The sequence below is a fragment of the Amia ocellicauda genome, chromosome 3 (genome assembly GCF_036373705.1).
Source record: "Amia ocellicauda isolate fAmiCal2 chromosome 3, fAmiCal2.hap1, whole genome shotgun sequence".
NCBI classification, from domain to species: domain Eukaryota; kingdom Metazoa; phylum Chordata; class Actinopteri; order Amiiformes; family Amiidae; genus Amia; species Amia ocellicauda.
In genome coordinates, this window is record NC_089852.1 from 6,858,962 (window position 1) to 6,881,973 (window position 23,012).

General features: G+C 35.7%; 2 protein-coding genes across 2 annotated transcripts in view; both read left to right on the top strand.

Moving 5' to 3' along the window:
- synpra (synaptoporin a) overlaps nucleotides 1–11,084 on the top strand; it is a 56,201-nt gene extending 45,117 nt beyond the window's left edge. Inside the window, exons 4-6 of the mRNA XM_066697974.1 lie at nucleotides 4,749–4,947; nucleotides 7,780–7,971; nucleotides 9,326–11,084. Coding sequence (XP_066554071.1) covers nucleotides 4,749–4,947; nucleotides 7,780–7,971; nucleotides 9,326–9,622 — 688 coding nt within the window. The 3' untranslated portion in view covers nucleotides 9,623–11,084. The remainder of the gene's footprint in view (nucleotides 1–4,748; nucleotides 4,948–7,779; nucleotides 7,972–9,325) is intronic.
- An 8,114-nt stretch (nucleotides 11,085–19,198) lies between these two features.
- On the top strand, nucleotides 19,199–22,066 carry LOC136747258 (sentan-like). Its single transcript, XM_066700201.1, has 4 exons — nucleotides 19,199–19,347; nucleotides 20,114–20,148; nucleotides 20,514–20,653; nucleotides 21,374–22,066. Exons 1-4 carry the CDS (start codon nucleotides 19,238–19,240, stop codon nucleotides 21,524–21,526), a joined length of 438 nt encoding a protein of 145 aa, XP_066556298.1. The 5' UTR covers nucleotides 19,199–19,237; the 3' UTR covers nucleotides 21,527–22,066.
- The last annotated feature ends 946 nt before the right edge of the window (nucleotides 22,067–23,012 follow it).

The window sequence follows — 23,012 nt, forward strand, 5'->3', positions numbered from 1 at the left end:
CTGGAGAAAAATTCCTCCTGCACAACTCGTCTGAAATTCCTCATTGCTCACATATTTCCTGTATGTCTTAGCAGCTTATGTTATTTTCTATCTTGTTAGACTGTTCTGCACTTGTTTTAGAGTTGATTTATACCAATACGAGATGTTAAGTCATGAGCCTGTTCTTTATTTTGGGGGTTTAAACTATGTTATTAGTCCGGGTCACATAGAAACAGGCAGGGTTCAAAACAAAGAGGGTTCTTCTCCTACAAACAAGAGTCAGTACATTAGTAAACAATACATACCAAGGCAACCAAGCACATGACTTACTTGTATTTCATAAACTTCCCTCCCCACATTAAAGCCAAACATTTCATTGCGTAAAGACCCCACCCCAATCAGCAAGAGATGTGTGGCATTATCCTGTTGATTGCCACCTGTGCAGACCCAGTTGTATCTTGGGACCTATAGTCTACAATTTCAACTGCCGTGAATGAACTAAAAGTCACATGGCAAATGTAATTATGTAGATCTGCTTTTACACATTTAAAAACCTAATACTTTCAGTTCCTCAGTGACGGATATAAACCCTCTTTAGGTTATTACCTGCCAAATTATATAATATAACAAAACTGTGCTGTATGAAATATTTTAATTCTTCTGTTAATATTATGTTTCTCCGAAAAGCCATTTTATTTTGTACTTGAGAGTAGAGATATCAAATTAATTTTAGCTGAATGTCTTCAGTTATCTCTCCTTATACTTTAATCATGTCTGCAGTGGTACAGTAATGTATTGTAGAGGAATCTGCAGAGAATATACGTTGGTCTTTGCATTGATGATTTTCCTGTGTCTAAAAATAAGTGTGGTTTTTTTTTCAGTAAATGCTAATGTACTTTGTTTCTGGGTAAATGCCTAGAGATGCACAATGTGCTTGAATGACTCCCCAGCTGAGATGTTAACAGAAGCAATTTCAATTTCCTTCCTCACCACTGCATAGTAACTCTTGGTTCACACAGTAGTTAACCAAGTTAAACTTTGAGATATCTGACTGACATGTATAAATCTGCAATGCAAAATAAGTCAATTGGTCTTCAATAAAAAGCCCCACTTTTACCTTGACATACCAGAAGTGAAAGCATAATGCCAGTATTTTGTGCTTTTGTTTTTGTGTCGCTACAGGTACAGTATACACTTATCTGTATTAACTGAGGTTTCAATGTTTACCCAAATTATATTTAAAAAAGCATTCAAATATGTTGATTATTTCTGTGTTAAAAACATGGAAGAATATAGCGTATATAATTACAATTACTTAGGCTCCATTATGACATGAATTGATTGGCAGACACAGAGTACTAAGGCCTTGTCATTCTGTATTTAATGGAACCTCTGCATAGATAAGTTTTAAATATAGCTACCCAATTCTGTTGGAGAATTCACAGCCCCCTACAGGACCCAATAACCTCACATGAAACGGGTAAATTAGCAACCTTTCCATTGGGCCATCTGCAATTACTTCCAAATTATATATTTTTAAAGTTTATTCACATAAGCAATTACACTATCTCTTGTGCTCTTGTGTGGGAGAATGTGAAGCTGAGAGAAATGTTTTCTACAGCAGTTAGTATTTCAAGTAGTTAAAACTTTGCACGGCCTTGGAATGAAAACATCACATAGTTTGCTGTTCATTGGATAGAGCCCCTCTGGAATTCTCTCAGGTTAAGCAATTGGAAAAACGCAGGGAAAAGCAGTCTTTGTTCTAAATGACAATATTTTAGGATGAATTCCAAGGCGTGTTGTAATTATTGTCATTCACATAATTCTTTCAGCACACACAAATACATACAAATCGTTAGCTTAGTGCTGCTTTCTTACATGGTTTCGTCCTTCTAAAAGGAAACCATTATATTTGCTGAATGTGTGCCAATTTCACCTTGAATCTTTTTTTTTTGTAATTCTACACTTTATACTGATGTTTACACTTGGTGACAGTTTGGAGTAATTCAAATTGAACTTCATTGTATATGAGGCGACATTTTTCTTTTTTTTCTTATTATTTTATATATTTTATAGTCATGAACACCCTTCACTGTTTTAAGCAGTTTTTTTTACAGCGGATCTGTTTTAATCTATCAAAGTAATAATCTTTGTTGGATTTCCCTTCCACCTCTCATTCTCGGAAATTATCTGCACTATAAGTACACTGTAAATAAATATTATTAGCCACCTGGCCTTTTGATCAATGGCAGTTAAAATGTACTGTGATCGCCCCGTACAGAAGATTTTAACACCCTCATGCCAACTTCACAAATCAATTCCCACTGATCATTTAAACTGTTCAGTTGGCATTTTGTACAAGATCTTCGATGTAAGCAGAATGCCTGAAGGGATTTTACTTCTAGACACTTTAGTTATGTCTTTTGTCTTGCAATTTTACAATGAAGGTGGGTTAAAATTAGATCAGCCTTAATCTGTCAGATATACTGCCCTGATATTACACAATATACAAGAGGAAAAATAGCAGACACTAAAGCACAGTAATGGACAGACCCAGCCTGGGGGCAGGCAAGCTTTCCAATTAAAAGGGAACCCAAGAGAAAATGAATACATTTTCTACTGGATCACGTCGACAAGTGCCAAGAAAGCTTTGTCAAGTCAACTCTTTCAAAAGCAGCGCACAGGTTAACGATGTATAGAAAAGCTTAATACACAGTACACATTCTGTAGAAAATAATAACTTGTGATTAATTCATGGGGCAATACAGACATGATAGCAGAAAATAAAAATGTTTATGTTTAGGCCTAACCTCATATTATTATAGATGTTTATATCATAAATAAAGTGAACCACACTAATTATTCCTGCTTCTGTCCAACTCATTTTGATGCTTCAAAGAGCTGTTAAGGATTTCCCTGTATCTTCAGCTGTCACAAGATGATGACATCTTTTATACAGGGTTTTGAAGAACCAAATATAGCTCAAATTGAAATCCATTATATAGACCATGATGCAACACTATTGCAAGTTCAAAGCTACATTCATATTATATATATATATATATATATATATATATATATATATATATATATATATATATATACATACATATATTAATCTTAATGTTTGTTTCCTTCATTGTGCTGTGCTATGTGATCCTTTTATAGTTTCAGTCAGTTCTTCCCTGTGTTGAACATTGCATTTTTGTGGTTAGAAGATGTCATACCAAGCAGTGAATGGCACAGGGATGTGAAAGTGCTTCTACTTTGAAGTTCATCTCTGCATTAAAGCGATGAGTAGAGCTCACTTGCTCAGTGTGGCGCTTTCAGGTGTCTACTCATCTGATCAGTCAGACCAGGATGTTACTCACTAGTAAAGTAATTCATTCAGTTTAAAGGCTGTATAAATCCAGCTACAGGAGAGTGCAAGTTTTTGCTTTTTTACTTTTTTTTTTTTTTAGTTTATTCCATTGCACGATTTTGGCACAATCACTTCTTTACCTGTTTAAATGGTTATAAATTAATTAAGTTTTGGAGCTGTTTTGATTTAAAATAAACTAAAATCGCCACAGGAATTGACTGGGAGGTTCTGACTAACCCTGCTTTAGGGGGTACTTGTTGCTCTTGCAATCAACCCTATAACATGTGAATGCTTTTTATAGGGGAGTAAATTCATGTTTACCACCCAGCTTGGTTCTGTTTAATCTTGTGTCACATTATGCTTTACTGAAGTAGACAATGGGAAGCCTATAACTGTCTAAGGCTGGTTTCATAGACCCAAATTTGCACTATTTGCACAACCCAATATTATTTTAGGTAGAGAAGTCCTAGGCTTTATATCTTTATATCGAGGTCTGTGAAACCAGACAAAAAAATATTTTTGGAAATTGCAAATGTTTAAACTTTATAAAATTCCTGGTTTACATGCAATGCAACTTATTTGTCAAGATACAATTGGGTCTGGTCAGGTATTATTATTATTATTATTATTATTATTATTATTATTATTATTATTATTATTTGTATTTGTATTTCTTGGCAGACACCCTTATCCAGTAGCATTGTCATGATACTAAAGTTTTCACACACATATGCACACTCACTCACACACACACAAATACACAAGTGAATCATTGCATCATGAAAAACTGCCATACAAAACACTGCTGTGCAATGCTGTTTTCTGTAGATCATGATACATACAGAATTTCACAGTTAAACCTTGGATTCTAGATAGAAACCTTTGATTTGGGTGCAGGCGAGAGAGGGTAGAAGTTCTCTCTATATTATTTTTTCAGTTTGATTCTATTTATCAACAAACCTGTTGAGTTGCTCATATAGAATGAATGGTAGTTTGATTCTCACTGGGTGACCGAGCCATGAAGCGTTCTGCTCAGTCTGCGGAGTGAGTCATGCGAGCCGGAGCACAGCTTGGTGTAACTGGGCTCAGCAGCACTGCAACAACCACCTATTATGTTCGTTGGGTGGAAATAAGCAGCTGGTGAAACAATGAGCTTAAAGGAGGCCTTCTCATCCCCCCTAGCTCCTGTGTGGGCAGAGGCAGTGCAATGACATTCAACGGACACTGCAAATTGGAGGAAATAGGAAAATACAGATTACAGTGTTTTGTAGAGGCCGGTGAAGCACTATGGAATGATTGTTGTGTCTAAATTGTTGCCCTGTTTATATTGAGTTACAATAGACAATGAAGACAGATAGCAGGTAGTTTAACTGAAAGCGCTGTACTTAAGTGTGCCGTTCTGTTTCAGGTTGCACCAGGTATATTTTGATGCCCCCTTGTGTGAAGGAAAAAGACGAGAGCGGCTTTTCCTAATAGGAGACTATTCTTCCTCAGCCGAGTTCTTTGTCACCATTGCCGTCTTCGCCTTCCTGTACTCGCTGGTGGCCACTGTAGTGTACATTTTTTTCCAGAACAAGTATCGAGAGAACAACAGAGGACCACTGATTGTAAGTTGGGGCCATCTTTTATATATTGTATACATATATATATCCTTAGTTGTTTCTTATACATTAAGTCCATTGCTCTCTGGCAATATCTGTCAGTTTTCTCTATGTTTGATTTTTGATCTCAAAACAGCCTACAACTAATTGAATTAAAACAAAAGAGATGTGGATTCTGACAGTGTATATTAGGGGCTACAATATAGTCTATATAGTATAGCCTAATTATTTGATTATGTTCCATAAGTTCATTCGATAAACCATAATAATCTACTCCTTTGCTGCAGAAAAGTTGATACTGTAATTTGAGTAATTAGCAATCGAAGTTCGAGCTTACTAAGGGTATTTTTCATGGTATATATCGATGAAGAAACCCTGATTTTTTTCCACCCTTCAGGAAATAAGAGTAAAGTACAACCCCCTTACATTTTCTTTCCAGCTGTAGTCATGTTCCCTTTGCTAATAAAGAGACACAGATAAGCACGGCCAGTTCTCTTCATGGTGCATAAACCTGCACTTGAATTCAGCATCTAGTTATGTAAGAATGTCAGAATGGTAGAATCTCTGGGTTTATTGATGCCTGGGTATAATTAACAGTAATTCGTATGTATTTATTTGTATTTAAATCTTCCTCCACCTAATATCTTTTAAAAGCAGTGAAATTAGATTTTCAGCCTGCATTGGCGAAATGAAAACTGTGAATTCATCTTTTCTACTTATTTTCTGAAAAGCAAAAATAAAAACTGACATCCTAAACCTGTCAGATATGTACCTGCCTCCACACACTTACAATGGTGTTTTGAGGGATGTTCACTATCCAGATGTTAAATGAAGCCACAATTTTATCTGAATCAATGAGAAGGACACATTATATTTTGATTGTATATTTGATAGAATGGTTTCATTTAGATAATGAATTAAGGAAATCTTAATGGTATCTTTCATGAAAACAAATCAATTTAATCCACTTCCACCCAAAAAAACTGCAATTTGATCTAGAGCCCATATTTTGTATAAAAAAATATGTTTTAGAGCATAACTTTGCTTTAGTTACATAACTGCCTCTTGATTTGATAGCTGTTTTGTTTCTATAAGTAAGGAAGGACACAGAAATCATACATAGATCTTTTCACCGAGTGCTCTAAAAATGGAGGCTTTCTCTTTAATACTCTACAAAGCAGTGAGGGTGCTGAGTGGGTGAGAGATGGCTGTGAGAAGGAAATTAGCTGCTTCTAGTCTGTGATTGCAGCTCATTTTAAAGGTAGACATCCTGCTGGCAGTCTGCCAAGTGATGCAGACTCACACCATGATTCCTTCCTGAGGCTATTTGGCCATCTATCTTAATCTCTATTACTTATGGCAAACGCATTTAACACATTTAAAAAAAAAAGTAATGAAACATTTAAAGTTAATTACATTAAGCTCAGTTCTCACTCTGATTGCACACCCATCCTTCATTGTTTTGGGCTATGTGACCTAATGCAGTTCATCTTTTCATGAGAACTCGGTATTTCCATCTTAGGCAGGTGTTCCACTCATCCGGGTTCTAGTTTTAATCATCATAGAGTTTCTTGATCATATACAGTCCCTTAAGAACTTAAAAAGATAAGATTAATAAAACCACAGTGCGGTACAGTCCAGTGCAGCACCAGGGTGCATTATGCTACAGGCTTATGGACAATTACATTTACCGGCAATGGCAAGAAAATTGATTTCGAGAACCATTATTGGAAAGAATGATCAGTAATTGGAAGTGAAATCAACTGCTTGTCAGCTGAAGTCAGTGTAAATGTAGTAGATCACCACACTGCTGCCCAGTATCTGCACAATATATGTGAAATTATATTGATCCTTTTACTGCGAGGAATGAAAATGAATGTGTTCTGAACAGGAATTTTGGTTTCAGATGTTTTGGGTGGACTTCTGTTCCTTTTTTAATGCAGTCAAACAACTTCTTATGTGAGGTGAAATGAATTACAATGTTGATAATGTCCTAATGAAAGTGTAAAAACTGAATAGTAACAACAACAAGCATTGAATATTTAGTTTATCTGATCTGGAATATTAAAATATACAAACTTCAAATGCTAGTTTAATTGGACTTTTTGGTTACCAATTAGACTATGATTATTGCTTTTAATATTTGATGAATGTCTCTTATATCTGGTGCGTATTTTATTGATCGGTGCTTGTGTGTAAAAATCAATGCTTGCAAATGGATATGATACTTGAATATCCATCATTAGGAAGCTTGATACAGTGGTTGAGATAGAGCTCCCAGGTTCCAGGATCAAAGCCTAGCTCTTCCACTGCCTCACTGTGTGTCACCCTAAAAATATTACTGCACCTCCTTCTGCGCTACCCTTCAAATAAGATGTAAAACTTAGATTCTGTTTTAAGTGTCTCTGCAGTACCAGCTTTTGATGCATAGTTCAGCCGTTTCCTGTAAGTCCATTTTGATAAAAGACCTGCTCAGTGACTAATTAATACTATTATTTAAATGTTGGCACTTTCAGCTGCCATAACTATCGCTATATGCACACCAACTAAAATTCTTTGATGGAAACAGAAAAACCTGAATATAAACACCGCAGCCCAGAATCCTTTGACATTAAACAGTCACCACACATAAGTCAACCTTAGTTCTATTTTTATTTTGCTAGGGGGGCATTTATATCATGTTAAATTACACACACTCCTGCTGCAGCAGTTGACATTTTCTGGCACCGTACATTTAAGCACAGCAGTTTGTTTAAAAGCTGGAAAACTCATACGGCTCTGAGGAGCTCCATACATGACTTGGCTGTATCAGAGAATGCTTTCCTTTTCCCTCCCCAGGACTTCATCGTGACGGTGGTGTTCTCATTCATGTGGCTCGTAAGTTCTTCGGCCTGGGCTAAGGGCCTGTCTGATGTGAAGGTCGCCACAGACCCTGACGAAGTACTCCTCCTCATGTCTGCCTGTAAGGTCCAAAACAACAAATGTCTGTCTCTCCGAAGCCCTGTATGGTCAAGTCTAAATACATCTGTGGTAAGTTAAACACATCTGCTTGAGAATTCACCACTAACCAATGAATGGTAACCCATACCAGTTCCACGTTAGAGAGGGTTTGAGGTGCTCATATGCAGTGTTTAATCTATAGGTACATGATGGTAGAACATCCGGTACAGATATTCTGTCTGGACTGAAGTCTACTCATGTTGGCCTCAAATTGATGTGGCTGATTATTTAGTTTCCTTTCTTCGTGACAGGGGACCCTCCTGAAGTGGAGATCATTAGCACTGCTCTTTAAATTAAGCTTGTCCAGCCTTTTAGGTGCACAGCAAACACTGAAGCTGCACTTTTAATGGTTCACTGTTTACTTTATCTGTAGATAAGTTGGGGTTTTTTCATTATGGATTTTATCAGATTAGTATTGATCGGTATCTACTCAACTTGCACCAGAGTGTCTGTGATTCGGATATTTTTTTCCTTTTCTTTAGAGGTTTTTATTTATAATCTGTCCAAAACGTATAATTAAGATTAATGTTTGCTTTTCCCAGTGCATCATGGGAGGAGCATTCCTTTGGTTGTTTTTGCAGTCTGACATTAATATTAGATGATTCCTGTTCTGTTTTCTGAGCAAATAGGTTTCAGAGTAAATAGTCCCATTAGGGCTTTGTTCTCCCTTTTAACGAAAATAAGGATTCAAGATTCTTACCCTAGACTGCAAAGTTCCGCTTTATAGACATGATGGGATAGCTTGTCATACTACTTCTTTCTCTTTCTCTATTTCCAGAATCTTTATAATTAGCACCAACACTTACCACAGTGCTGAAAGATAGGAAGCTTCTGTCTGAGGCTCAGTCAGCCCCAAACAATTTGTTTTAATGGAAGAAGGTTAATTAAAGAACAGCTTAATTCAATTGCCATGTTTAGAATTAGGTAATGTGATGAATGTAACGATAATCTCTTAATCCTGTCAGAATTCCGTTTATCTGAAATGGTGTTAAAATGCTATTGACCTCTACACAAATAGAACATAGGTGCTTCAATTCTTAAGATTTGAAGCACAAATCAATGTGTTATGTAGACTTTCTGGGAAGTGATTTTCTTAGGCAGCCAGGGGGAATTTATAAAAACATTTTCATATGTTTCGTTCAGTTCAATTCAAGTGTCTTCAATCCGAGATTTGTTTGGAGCTCAAAGGGCTGTTACTGCTTGAAAATGTCTTGTCATACATCATCCTTACATTTACTACGTTTTTCTAGTATGCATATTTATCAGGTACAAAAATGGCTGAACACATTACTGTTTAAACCTGATAACTATCAAAATCAGATCAGTCTAGACTATTATGTGCGTTAAAGTTCTTACCTTCATGTTATTTGTGCTTTCCTTCCAGGTATTTGGATTCCTAAACTTTATTTTATGGGCTGGAAACATTTGGTTCGTCTTCAAAGAGACTGGGTGGCATTCCTCTGGACAGAGATATCCTTCTAGCACCACAGAGAAACAACCCAGTGGCTTTAACCAGCAACCCTACAACCAAGGCGGGTATGAGCAAGAAAACTTTGGCCAATCCGGTGGGTACAATCCACAAGGAGAGTACGGCCAGCAGTCAAACTACAGCCAGGTGGGCAGCTATGGCCAGGCCGGCTATGCCCCCAGCGGGCCTACTTCCTTTGCCAATCAAATGTAACGCCCACATCTTGGCCAATACTGTATTTTAAATTGCATAGCTTGAGAGAGCACAGGGTTATGAGCTGGAGTCTAAATTAGACTACTCTGTGACGGAGTGTCTTCTTCTGTTGTTAGTAGTCTCGTGACAAGAAGGCTGTGGTTCTTGTTTGTGAAAATACAGCATATCTAGTTTGTAGGTAGAGAACATAATGTTACCTTGGGGCGGCGAAACCTGAACTCAATATTTTAAGTATTGTACAAATCAAATTGTAATTCTTTATTTGCAGCTTCACTCTATTAACATTTTTGAATGTTGTATTGCAGTAGTTTCAGGTGTTCGTAAGCAATTTCTTTTCTGTGTGGTGCTTCACCACAGATCTTTACGGTAAGTATTTTTGAACTGTTTTGCACTCTTGTGAAAGACAATGTGGTAATTTGTATATTTATAGAAGATTATTATATTGTGTTAATAAAGTGCATGATTTTGTGCATTTAAAGTTCTAACTATGCCTGTGTGCACATTTGAGTAATTTTATAAGTGGTAGTGCCGACAGGATTTATCAGATTCAAACTGAAATAAGGAGGTTCTATTTAAGATTTATTCCTTGTTATTTTACCTTAGTCTAAGTGTTTTTTAAAAATTATTTAAAATATTCTTTTTTTTAAATATCCTAATATATTTTCCTAATGTTTATTTCATTTCAAAAAATTTTGAAGCACTCAAATTCTGCTTAAAAAGAAAGTTCCCTTTTCTTGTAAATCAATGGTTTTATTGCACACACGCCTGTCATTAAGAAGGAAATCTCTGTTGTTGATGTTTTGTGACTATTTCGATGTTAGTGTTTATACTTGTTAAAGGAGCGATTCATTGTATCCTCTTTGTTTACAAATGTACTTTCATAGGATTTTAATAAGAACAGGTGTTTAAAAATATGCTGCACTCAAACTGCTATAAAATAGTAATGCTTTTACAAAGCACATATGGTGCAGGTAAAAGGAAATGAGAAATTGAACAACAGATGTCCAACAGCATTAATAATAGATTAATGTATTTATATGTGAACAGCAAAGCCCATGAGTGTTATCTTCCGTTTTTGAACACCACCAAATCCAGATTCATTGCATATTAGAGAAACCTGAGTGTGAAAAATCAGATGTACCTATTTATGAATGAGGTTTATATAATCAAGTTTCTGTGATAAAAAATAAAATAAATACATAAGTTGTAAGTTTGTAACTTAAGATTTTCTTATTGTGCAACCTTGTTTTTTGACTTCCAAAGCATGTGGCTCAAATCATCACAGTAACTGCGTTTGTTCAACGAGATTATATACCATTTCTGTATTTGCTCTGCGGTCGGTGTTACATTATAATGTGATAAAGTTGGAGTTTACTTGTTGTAATCTGTATACGATTACTCAGTGTGAATGATATTGTATATGCATTTCAAATAACGTTAATAAAGATGTTGCACAAACCTTGCCATGAGGTGGTGTAGTCTGTAGCGTACCATTTAGAAAACAAACAAACCCACAAACACCCATCGGGGAATCGTTCACAGAGAGAATATGTTTTTGCCTTGAAGCACTTAAACTGAATCCAGGAGCTTAGTGTACAAACAAAATATTGTCAAATTGAGCAGGTAAGAGGCTGCTATGGGTGTATATACTGGATTTGATCAACTAAGAAGCCATTTCTGAGTATTTTCTCCATCCATATATTTGTTTAGATTAATTTACACCAACTTTTTAATACATATATATATATATATATATATATATATATGATGTGTATCCCTGCTATGCAATACGTGTAAATCATTGTATCATTTTATTTGCATGAAAATGTATTTAACAGTTGTCTGTTATGATGGAGTTGTCTTTATATATAGCACTACCTCGATGTGGTCACCTGTAGAGTAGCTATTACTGTTGACCTTTAGTTTTCTTAGTTTTAAATGGTACAGAATATATTATACCGGGTTCTAGGTTCTGTCTTTCTGTCTGAGTGAACACACTTTCAATAAAGAGTTGGTTTTAAGTATAGTATTCAAGTGACATGCACTTTTTTATTAGTTTACTTTTTTTTACAGATCTCTACAGTTCCTTAATGCAGTTGTATTGTTGCATGCAGCTTCTCTTGAACAGTAACAGCATTAGACAATAATACTAATGTTGATATCCTCAGTTTAATACTCCACTGCATAGTGCTTCCAGAACTTTGTAACATAAGTAATCTCATTCTGCTAAGCCAAAGACAATCATTACCAGTGTTCACTCTGTGTTTTTAAAGTCTAAGACAGAAGTTGAAAGGTTTGGGTGAGTATTTGATTGTTTTCCTGTTTTCTATTATTTTTTGCTTTTATTTATCTGAAAGTAGCTTGTCTACATATTATCAGTGCTACAGACAAATCCAGGTTTAATCTTGACTTTTCAATTTGTATTGCAGTTCTAGTATGGCTGTTGTAAACAACGATACCTCAGTCAAGTATAATAATTGGCATGTAGTTCCCAGAGGAACCTGTCTGACACTTCCCAGAAAAAAACCTACTGTCAGTGCTTAGCTGAACATTGTTAAAAATGGGAAGCTAGGTGAGACGGACTTCAAATGGCTTCAGATATTAATATCTCTTACACTACATTTTTTGTGCACATTTCATTGTTATGCACAACTACACAGTTGTAATAGCATTTGAGCAGCAGAAAATACCACTCAAGGTTTCAGTTAAAGTATTTCAGCTATTTATTGATTTTGTTATTTATACGTATTGGTGCTTTGCATGGTATATAATTCATTCAGCTTATGATGAAAATAGTAAAAGCACTGAATATTTCTGAGAAATCATGCATTGTTCAGATGTGAAAGAACGAAGTCTCCAGTTATACAATCATAAAAAAGGAAAGTTACATAAATTAATTTCTTTTGATGATTTTGCTTTACAATGAAGAGGTATGTTTGGTTCAGGAAAACAAGAATTATTCACAGAATAAGTTTTTTTAATTGTGAGATGTGTAGTAATTTATAATTATAATAAATATTTTCTTGTTTTTCTGAGAATTCATTATTATATAATATTATTTTTTTATGTCTGTTCATAATTCTGAACAGACTATGTGTGCTGTAATAGCGTTTTTATTATTCTTGCATGTGAATCTAAATTTGTCCTTCATCCCACATGACAAAAGCTTGACAAGGTAACAAGCCAACCAGTAGCATTAAAGGCTATGAAAAACTCCATCCTAGATTCTGGAAGCCATGATTAATATGTTAAATGCACCATGCAGCCAGCAAACAATTCTTACTGTGTTCCCCGTTAGCATTACTTGAAAAAGATTCATTCAGACAAACAAAACAAAACAACAAAAAACTGAAGAAAAAAACCCCCACAAAAACAGAGCATAGATGAAAATGACCCAGGGACATTCAAGATATTAACAATGTACCTTAAACCAGTCTTAAACAGTGTGAATGGCCTTCCTCAAAACTACCTTACCTGTTTTCATAGGTTATACATAACGGCTTTCCAACAGTTGGTAAAAATCTCTGAAGTCATAAGCTGGGACATATACCAAATATGATTATTTAACACTGCTAGTAAGCTAAAAATGAATGCTGGAAAGCCAAAAGCAAAGCATGTTGATACACAATCACAATAACTGTGACACACAGATGAGTTGTCAAGCAGTGATCTGCTTCAAGCACATAAGCAACTTCCAGTAATCTACACTCACCTAAAGGATTATTAGGAACACCATACTAATACTGTGTTTGACCCCCTTTCGCCTTCAGAACTGCCTTAATTCTACGTGGCATTGATTCAACAAGGTGCTGAAAGCATTCTTTAGAAATGTTGGCCCATATTGATAGGATAGCATCTTGCAGTTGATGGAGATTTGTGGGATGCACATCCAGGGCACGAAGCTCCCGTTCCACCACATCCCAAAGATGCTCTATTGGGTTGAGATCTGGTGACTGTGGGGGCCAGTTTAGTACAGTGAACTCATTGTCATGTTCAAGAAACCAATTTGAAATGATTCGACCTTTGTGACATGGTGCATTATCCTGCTGGAAGTAGCCATCAGAGGATGGGTACATGGTGGTCATAAAGGGATGGACATGGTCAGAAACAATGCTCAGGTAGGCCGTGGCATTTAAACGATGCCCAATTGGCACTAAGGGGCCTAAAGTGTGCCAAGAAAACATCCCCCACACCATTACACCACCACCACCAGCCTGCACAGTGGTAACAAGGCATGATGGATCCATGTTCTCATTCTGTTTACGCCAAATTCTGACTCTACCATCTGAATGTCTCAACAGAAATCGAGACTCATCAGACCAGGCAACATTTTTCCAGTCTTCAACTGTCCAATTTTGGTGAGCTTGTGCAAACTGTAGCCTCTTTTTCCTATTTGTAGTGGAGATGAGTGGTACCCGGTTGGGTCTTCTGCTGTTGTAGCCCATCCGCCTCAAGGTTGTACGTGTTGTGGCTTCACAAATGCTTTGCTGCATACCTCAGTTGTAACGAGTGGTTATTTCAGTCAAAGTTGTTCTTCTATCAGCTTGAATCAGTCGGCCCATTCTCCTCTGACCTCTAGCATCAACAAGGCATTTTCGCCCACAGGACTGCCGCATACTGGATGTTTTTCCCTTTTCACACCATTCTTTGTAAACCCTAGAAATGGTTGTGCGTGAAAATCCCAGTAACTGAGCAGATTGTGAAATACTCAGACCGGCCCGTCTGGCACCAACAACCATGCCACGCTCAAAATTGCTTAAATCACCTTTCTTTCCCATTCAGACATTCAGTTTGGAGTTCAGGAGATTGTCTTGACCAGGACCACACCCCTAAATGCATTGAAGCAACTGCCATGTGATTGGTTGGTTAGATAATTGCATTAATGAGAAATTGAACAGGTGTTCCTAATAATCCTTTAGGTGAGTGTATTTCCATGGCAATTTCACAAGTTATTGTTATTGTTTGGAGGTCTTTGCTGAATCAAGCAATGCATCATTTATGGTTTTTGTACTTGAATGTTTTTCTTTTACTTTTCAGAGGCCCAAGGCACAAAGCATGTCACCACTCCTTCACATGAAGAATATTCAATCCACTCTTGTAGACCCAGGCAGTGAAGCAAGCAAGTAATGCAGCTTTTAGGTCACGCAGAAAGAAGCACACCTTGTTTACTGGGCAAGGTTTCACCTTCACCCAGCTCCAGCCATGTTTGGCCAATTCAGAAGAAAACCTGCAGGACCACCCAGCCCATTAAAGGGTTAAATTTGACCTGCTATTCATCTTTGCATTTGCAGACATGTTTCAATATCTCATGCTGTTACCATAGCAATGGAGAGATCAGAAGGCACCTGCTCTCTGATGCTTTTGGATCAGAATTGATAGACCCCATTAAAAACTAAATCAAACCTTTTTTGTTTACATACCATTACAATTTCACCGAATGAACAGTGTTGCTCTCTGATTTTTGTTTCAAATAGAAGTCTTGCCCGCCACACTTCAGACACATGATTTGTAGTATATGCTATTGCCCCCTCTCTAGAAATGATTTGCACTATACAGACTCTAACACCAAATCATCAGTGATAACCAAACCAAAGTACCAAACCAGTACACTGGCTTCTAAGTTCATTTCAGACAGTTCTTTTAAAGCAGATATGAAAATTAAAAAGTTCTAGCTATATAAACTGCTTTAAAAATTGGGTCACTTTATTTCTAGCCAGTGAAATGCTTAATGACTTGAGATTCAAAGACTTGTAGGAAAAATAAATGAATCTAAATAACAACTAGTATTCAGGTACAAATACTGCACTTTTCACCATTATTCCCCTTAAAGCAGCATCTGATTTCTCTGCAAATACATAAGCTAATTAAAAAAATAAGGGAAGCTTTTGAAGTCATCAATAGCCAGAGCTTTGAATAAAGGCAGCATGCTATAACCCCAACACAAAAGGCAAGTTCAGAAAGCAAGATTCTGAGAGAAATATCCGGTACATTAAAAGGTATTATAGTTCTCGCAAAATGGCCTTGAAGCGAATTGCCTTGAGGAATTGACAAGATCATGATTCACTCTGTGTTAAAAAATAATTATACATGTATATAAAACATGATGGCATTCTAAAGAGGCCAGTATTTGGGGGGTAATGCTTCTGTGAATTAATGATGAATACGGAGGCTCCAAATAACCTGAAATTGCAAATCCAGGAACTGATTTACTCAGCTTCTAATATTGAACTTTTGCCATAATATACGAAAGCACATTTTTCAATCTACACTAGATACTATAAAAGCTTTCTTAATCAGATGATTGCCTTAAATGTATAAATAATGGAGGTTCAACTGTCTTTGTGTGCATATGAGAACATACAGTCTTTAGGTATGCGTAGGTTTTCGTTTTCTTATTCTAATTTCTGACAATTATTTGAACTTCTCATACAGTTTTGAAGCAATCAACAGGAAACTCTTCAATTACGTAGCTACAATATGTGTGTTTTGAACAGATGCGCTGAAGGAAACTTCACCATTATACAGCAACACATGCTCACTAACTTTGCACACTAGCTTGGTGCAACATTTGCCCATTCTTTTTGTTATATTTGCTCAAGCTCTCTCAAGTTGATGGGGGATCGCTTGAGGACAGCAGTTTTCAAGTCTCTCTTCAGATTCTCAATAGGATTCTATTCAGGATTTTGATTGGACCACTCAAGGACATTCACTTTCTTATTCTTTACCCACTGTAGTGTAGCTTTGGCCTTGTGCTTTGGATCATTGTCCAGCTGAAAAGTGAATTCTCCCCCCAGTTTGGAGTGTGTAGCAGACTGAAACAGGTTTTTCTCTAGTATTTGCCTGTACTTTGCTCCATCCATTTATCCTTCATTCCTAACAAGCTTTCCAGTCCCTGCTGAGAAGAAACATCCCCATAGCATGATGCTGCACCACCAGGCTTGAGTGTAGGGATGGTGTTGACTGGGCTTTGCATTTAGACTAGAACGTTCCAATTTGAACTCGTCTGACCAAAGACAACTTGTGTTTTTCAATGTTCACATTTTTTTTTCTTTTTTAAAACCCAGTGTTTCTCAGAATACTGCAGAGATGTTAAATGTCTGCAGGTGACTAGCACTTATTGATGACTAAGTTTGCAATTAGATGCTCTTTTTTGTAAAATAATTTGTGTTAGGTTATCTACATTAAATTGGGGGTTACATTAATATTCATGGCATTCCCAACTGTAAGTACTAATTTTTCATACCACACTGCACAGACCAAAGTAAACCTTACAAGAGAAAAGCAGCTTCTTCTCAAATCAGCAAATTGTTCATGTTAATTGCATCTTAAGAGTAGAAATTATTACAGGCTATAGTGTTGCCTAAGGGAAAGTAGTATACAAACTCATGTTCTCCAAAGTCAATCAAAAGAATATAATGTTTTCTCATGCTGTTCCACTTATGAATAATTCTTGGCTTAATATTTTATGTGCTTTGGTGTACTATTTCTGTTTAGGTTTTAGTTTCTAATTTCCTCCCCTGCTGCCTTTTTTAATCAAAATACTGCAATTGAAAGTGGAATTAGTAATGTAGAGAAACTGTCTCAGGCAATTGGTACTGTTCTGCAACTTCACATAACTGAAAATTGGAATTTATACAGTGGCTATAGGAAGCATTGAGTTGTTTAACACATTTTGTTGTGTTAAAACCTCAAATGTTCATGCACTGTACAGGTTGAGCAAATCAAAGGGGGAAAAAAAATTAAATGCATCAAGATTTCAGGTTGTAACACAACCAAATGTAAAAACCTCCAAAGAGGGTGAGAACTTCCTATAGCGAATGTATATATTGTGGATTTGGACAAAGCTGCCAAAAGCCCAATTTGCACTGCGATCAATAGGATTCAGAAGACTTTTATTGTAGGATGTGTCCTTGGGGTATGGGAGAATAAACAAGCGGGGGAAGGTGGTTAAAATATTTTCAGTTAAAAACAATAAATTAAGCTTAAGAAAGAGGCATGTGAAAAGGTTGGCTGACTAACAGGCTTAAAATGGTATTTATTGACTACAAGGTCTTTAGAGCAGCAGACAAGTGAGGTCTTAGTTTTTATATTTCTGAGTTTATATTGGAGTTGTTGTATTTCAGCACAGATAAAACTGACCACAAACTAGCCCCAGGCATGATTTGCTGTGGCTTTAAAGGTTACTTGTCTGGTAGGCATTTTTCAAATATCTCTCTATTCAGCTGGCAGTTTGAGGCTCCCTTTTCATCTCTACACTTCTCACCTCTCACATATCCCAGAACTCTTTTACAAGTTTTACCACTGCAGACAGACAGCATGGTAGGTCACTATTAGGTTTAAGTGTCAGTTGTTTTTCTTGTCAGATTTTAAGTAACTTGTCCCTTTTCCATTTCATTTAATTTAATTTAACACTGCAGGCCTTATTGGGAATGAGACATTATACCACTGACCACTGAGTTGTACTTGGTATTATGTATATGCACCTAATACAAATTTGAGTTTTTTAAGTGGATAACCCTCTGTCTCTGTTGATTTAAAGTGTCATTTTCATGATGATTATTAGTACATTATTATGTTAGGCTCTTGTGTATGTTTAACAAATACAGCTCTATCCAAATTATATGCTCAGAATTGATTGAAACAACAAGATGAAAGTGGTACCAACTGTAAATTAATGGATACGTATCTTAAAATAATGTCTTAATGTATTATGATTATATTGTCAATCATTTTATAATTCTGCAAGCAGTTTTTTTTAATGGTTGAAATTGTCATAATGCACTTAGCTGGTGGTGGCACCTTTGAAAGAATGAAAGTGGAATCGCTAAAAGTCGAACATGCTTTAGTCCCTTTCCAAAGCACAGTCCATTAAGCTTGAAATTTGTGTGATTGTGTCCTTTTACCTGTGAGTTCACTCTCATTCCCGAACCTGCTTAATGCATATGCAAGCTAGATTTGTAAGATTCCCTGTTTCTGCACCATGTTTGATTAACTTATCAGCACCATTTATTAAGACTAGAATCTAGTAGTTAAGAGTAGGTCTCTTAACTATGCTTTAAATGTTTCATAAGAATATTGTTGTTTCACAATACTTTGGTTCACATTTGAAACAAGATAATTATTCATATTTTAAAATGTATCTTTCGTCTCCTGTAAGTATAGGTGCTCCCTCTGTTGGCTGATTTAACAACTGCAGCCAGTACTTTTGTCACAGACTGGGAAAGCATTTATAAAACACCACATGAAAATATGAAAGGTTAAATCCTGATTTTGATCACTTTTCGGTGCTAAATATGGAGAATAACCCATTTAATCACCAGATGGCTGTGATTATTAGAATGTAAACTTGTGCATTTTGACAAGTAATAGTGTACAGGGGTTTTGACATTAACCAGGAATAAAAGTCTTAAGTTACCAGCAATAAAACAATTATGGTATTACAGTACATAAACGTAGGAATGTTTATTTAATAGGGAAAGCCATACCACTCTCTTTCCAAATTGATTTCTGTTTGCTGAGTAAACATGCCAAAACCATTAAGTGCAACGCTCATACCCCAATATGCACTCGATGGTCTGTTGCTAAGTGACCCAGGTAACTGAAACGCCGGTTAATATGTGTGGATCGGTTTCAAGCTCTGCAAAAGCAAGGCAATCACAAGAGAAAAAGAGGGTTAATTCAGATAAAGAGGGCACTCGACTGACATCACAGAAAATGCCAAAGAGGTATGTTGTTATTATTTTGTATGAGACAAATCACTTTTATAGGGTTTGTTATCCAGTCCGTTTCAAAGGTGTATTGAATGGCAGATAAACATTCGACTTCTGACAACTAATTATACTGGGAAGTAATGTGTATGTTGTTTTTGAAAATGGTCCTAGTGTGCAAGACTTCAGCAGCAGTGATTGGTCATCTGTGCTTTATTAGAGATGCATATAGATTAATGTTTGAGTTTCACAAGGGTTTCTGTAATTTTATTTCCTGAATGCTGTGCTTTAATACAGAATAGCTTCAATAGCTGACATTTTCACCTGCCTTGGCTTTTGACAAACACTGTTTTCAGTTTCATAAGACAAGTTAAAGAGGTGTAATTGCAAATCACATTCTACAGATGGTTAGATGAGTAGTCCTACTTATCATATGCTTGTACTCAAGATAGCAGGTGTGATGTCATAAAGGGAGAGGAAGATTCAGAGGGAAGAAAATTAAAGCATTCAAAAAGAAAGTGGAAAAAATCATATTTTAAAAAAATAACTCAATTCACGATGGAATGATTTAATTCTGGTCATAATTTCAGGGTTGGGAGTTAAGTGTAAAATGTAGAAAACATTCTTCAAATTACCTTACGATTAACTCAAACACTAGGAAAATATTCTCTGGGCAGCGGAGTGGGAACAGCCTGACAATATAAAAAAGCAAAGGTCAAAACTAGATAGAATTGCATGATGTTTATCTATCACACAGTAAAAACTGTTATTGTTGTTTAAACAGTGTTCCAGTATCCAAACAGCTTGCTTCTGTGAAAGGTACGTCTTCAGTGATTTAATTTTGCCCCTTGGCCACCTCACTGATTCGAACACACTGGATGTAGTTTAATCTGTGTTTACACTCAACTAAATCTTGCACAGATTATTCTTTTCAATAGAAGGTAATACCAGATACATTTTTATATTAGCAGCCATCTGTCTTAAACAAGAACAAATGTTCATTCCCTGGATACTTAGTATGGACATTTTAATATAATTAAAAAATGTCTAAGCAAGCAAATGTGGCAGAGAAAATATTAAATCTGATAGAAATTGCTAAAAGAGAATGATTGTTTATGTTATTGTATCCAGTATATAGTTCTTTTGATGTATATATGTTCATATATTCTCCCTTTTGCTCTTAGCTTTAGGGAAAGGTACTGACTTGGAAAAGTCAATTGGGATTGCAGCACTGGTGTTTTATAACTCTGCAGGACCAGATGGCAAACTCAGCAAACGAGAAGCCAAAGATTTGTTATTGACACAGTTTCAGACTTTCATACAGGTAAGACGTATTCTGATATAAAGTACCATAGTGGCTGTACAGAGTTTATTTGAAATGATTGTATAGCCTTTAAGCTCTAAAAATGCCTACATATTTAATTGTAATAATTTTAACATTGTCAAATCTTCATCAGCTGGTCTAGACGTGACAATTTACTCACAATAGTTGCTGTGGTGTTTCCATTCTTTAAACAGGCATCTTTATCTATAATACTTTTAAATACTTTATCTATGAAAGTCTTCTGACTTCTCCTTGAGCTTTCACCACTTGTCTCTTAAAAGTGATTCTCCTTTTATGAGATGGTTCCTGGAAGTACATCAGTAACACCAATTCCTTGCTCTTGCTCTTACCAGTATTGTGGTTACAGTACTTTTAGATCTAAGAATAAACTTTGCTATAGTATTGGCACTGGCGCCAGGGTTGCATCTATAGCAAATTAATCAGTTGTGTGAGCAAAAGCCATCTTACATCTTACAAGGAGGTTTTTGAGGTTGGTAAGCTTCCGCAAACTGTATTGAAATGTAATGGGTTTGTACTCTCTGCTTTTCAGTGTTCTTCGATACTTTAATGAGATTTAGCATATGCCTAAAGAACATAGAGGCTTGATTTCACAGCTAAAATGTATCAATGTGACATAATCTATCTTTATTTCTTAGGCTAATGCAAAAACAAAACAAAATACAAAACATTATTATTTAACGATTATTTACAACATTTCAGGGACAGGAGGCAAAGCCAAAATACAAAGAGATCTTTGCAGACCTTGATGAAGAGAAAGAAAGGAAAATATGTTTTGAAGACTTCATGGTTTTGGTAATCAGCCTGTCTGTAATGTCAGATGTGTTGGAGGATATTCAGAAAGCACGGATATAATCAAGATGCCATCAATTTGTTGTGAATTCTCTTTTTAAATGACATTTTTAAAACCAGTTTCATTCTTGTTGCACATTTTCTCTGGATTTTGGACATGTTTGTGTATGTTACTCTATGGAAGTGTATTTTCTTGTTTGTTTGTTTTCTATATGAAATTACTTTATGAGTGCCTGAAATTAAACCTAGTTTAGGTTATGCAGAGTGTACAGAAATGCATACAAATAAAAAATAACAGAACAGAACACATACCTGTGTAACCTATTTATCATGTATGTTTTATTAATGATTAACACACAATTCTAAAGGCTACACAGGTTAAAAAGAGGCCAGCATTTAAGATTAACATTGTAAAATAATTCAGAAATTGGATTATATTTAATAAAAACTAGAATAATTTATAAACCATAGGAATACGACATTAATCATTCCTAGTTTTTGTCTTTTTAACTCGATTGGCTTCCCACATGAGACACTAAAGAATGTCCTGGAAGCATGTATTTTGAAGTGTTTTCATTTTATAAATAAATTATCTTGACTAAATTCATGTTTGTTTACTTTGTGTATGTTTGCAATTGTGTTTACAAAGAATTACTGAAAAATGTTAACTTTCTAACTGATTATCTTTTGCTTAATAGTGTATTAAAGAAATTCAAATCAGTATAACCAAATGATGTCTATTTTGAATCCCACCAGACCTTTCTACTTAATATAATTTATCTGCAGTAAAATAGGAAGTTCTGAAAAGTTAATGTTTCATTACCTACTAAAATCAAATAAATGCTATAATTTGCCAGTGAATATAAGACACTGAATTTGTTTACAGTGTGAGAAACTCAAGATGCACAATGCAGTATATGCATAGTTTAAATTATATTGTTTTTGTTTCTTTCAAACCTTTACTTGCCTCCCAATAAAGGTTATATTTAGCCTGTGTGAAGTCCTCCAAAGCAGCCAGCTGTCCTACTTATTTCGAACAGTTGCTTCTGTTAGCAATGAATGTATTTATGCTGGCTTTTTGAGTGTATTTAATATCTTACTTCGAACTTTCCAGCTCATTGCATATATTTCTATATTTCAGGAAATGTATAAAATTGCTATTTAGTTATGATTTACAAAACCAAATGGAGTAAATTAATTCTAAGTACCTAACTAATTAGTATAATTGTTATAAAATGGCATTGGACTATAGTAATTAATTGCCAACAAGTTATATATGTCTTTAAGTTCTCTAGGTTCTATTTCAATAGACCCTGCAACCCTTTTTTAAGATTTCTCTACTTTCTAGCTCTCCAGTGAGCATTATACAGTATAACAAACTTGCACCATGTATTTCTTCACTGCACAAAATAATTGACACCAAATTCTGTTTTAGGATTGACCTGCACTGGTTCTCAATCCTGGTCCTACGCCCCCTGCCCTGGTGGTTTTCATTCCAAATGATCTCTCAATTACTTAATTGAACCTCCAATTGAACTAATTTGTTTCA

Bases quoted from the DNA above. Each gene is read 5' to 3' on its own strand.
- LOC136747258 (XM_066700201.1), top strand. From the start codon at position 19,238: ATGTGTGGATCGGTTTCAAGCTCTGCAAAAGCAAGGCAATCACAAGAG. The intron at 19,348-20,113 runs GTATGTTGTTAT...TTGTTTAAACAG, and splicing joins TCACAGAAAATGCCAAAGAG to TGTTCCAGTATCCAAACAGC. The intron at 20,654-21,373 runs GTAAGACGTATT...ACAACATTTCAG, and splicing joins AGTTTCAGACTTTCATACAG to GGACAGGAGGCAAAGCCAAA.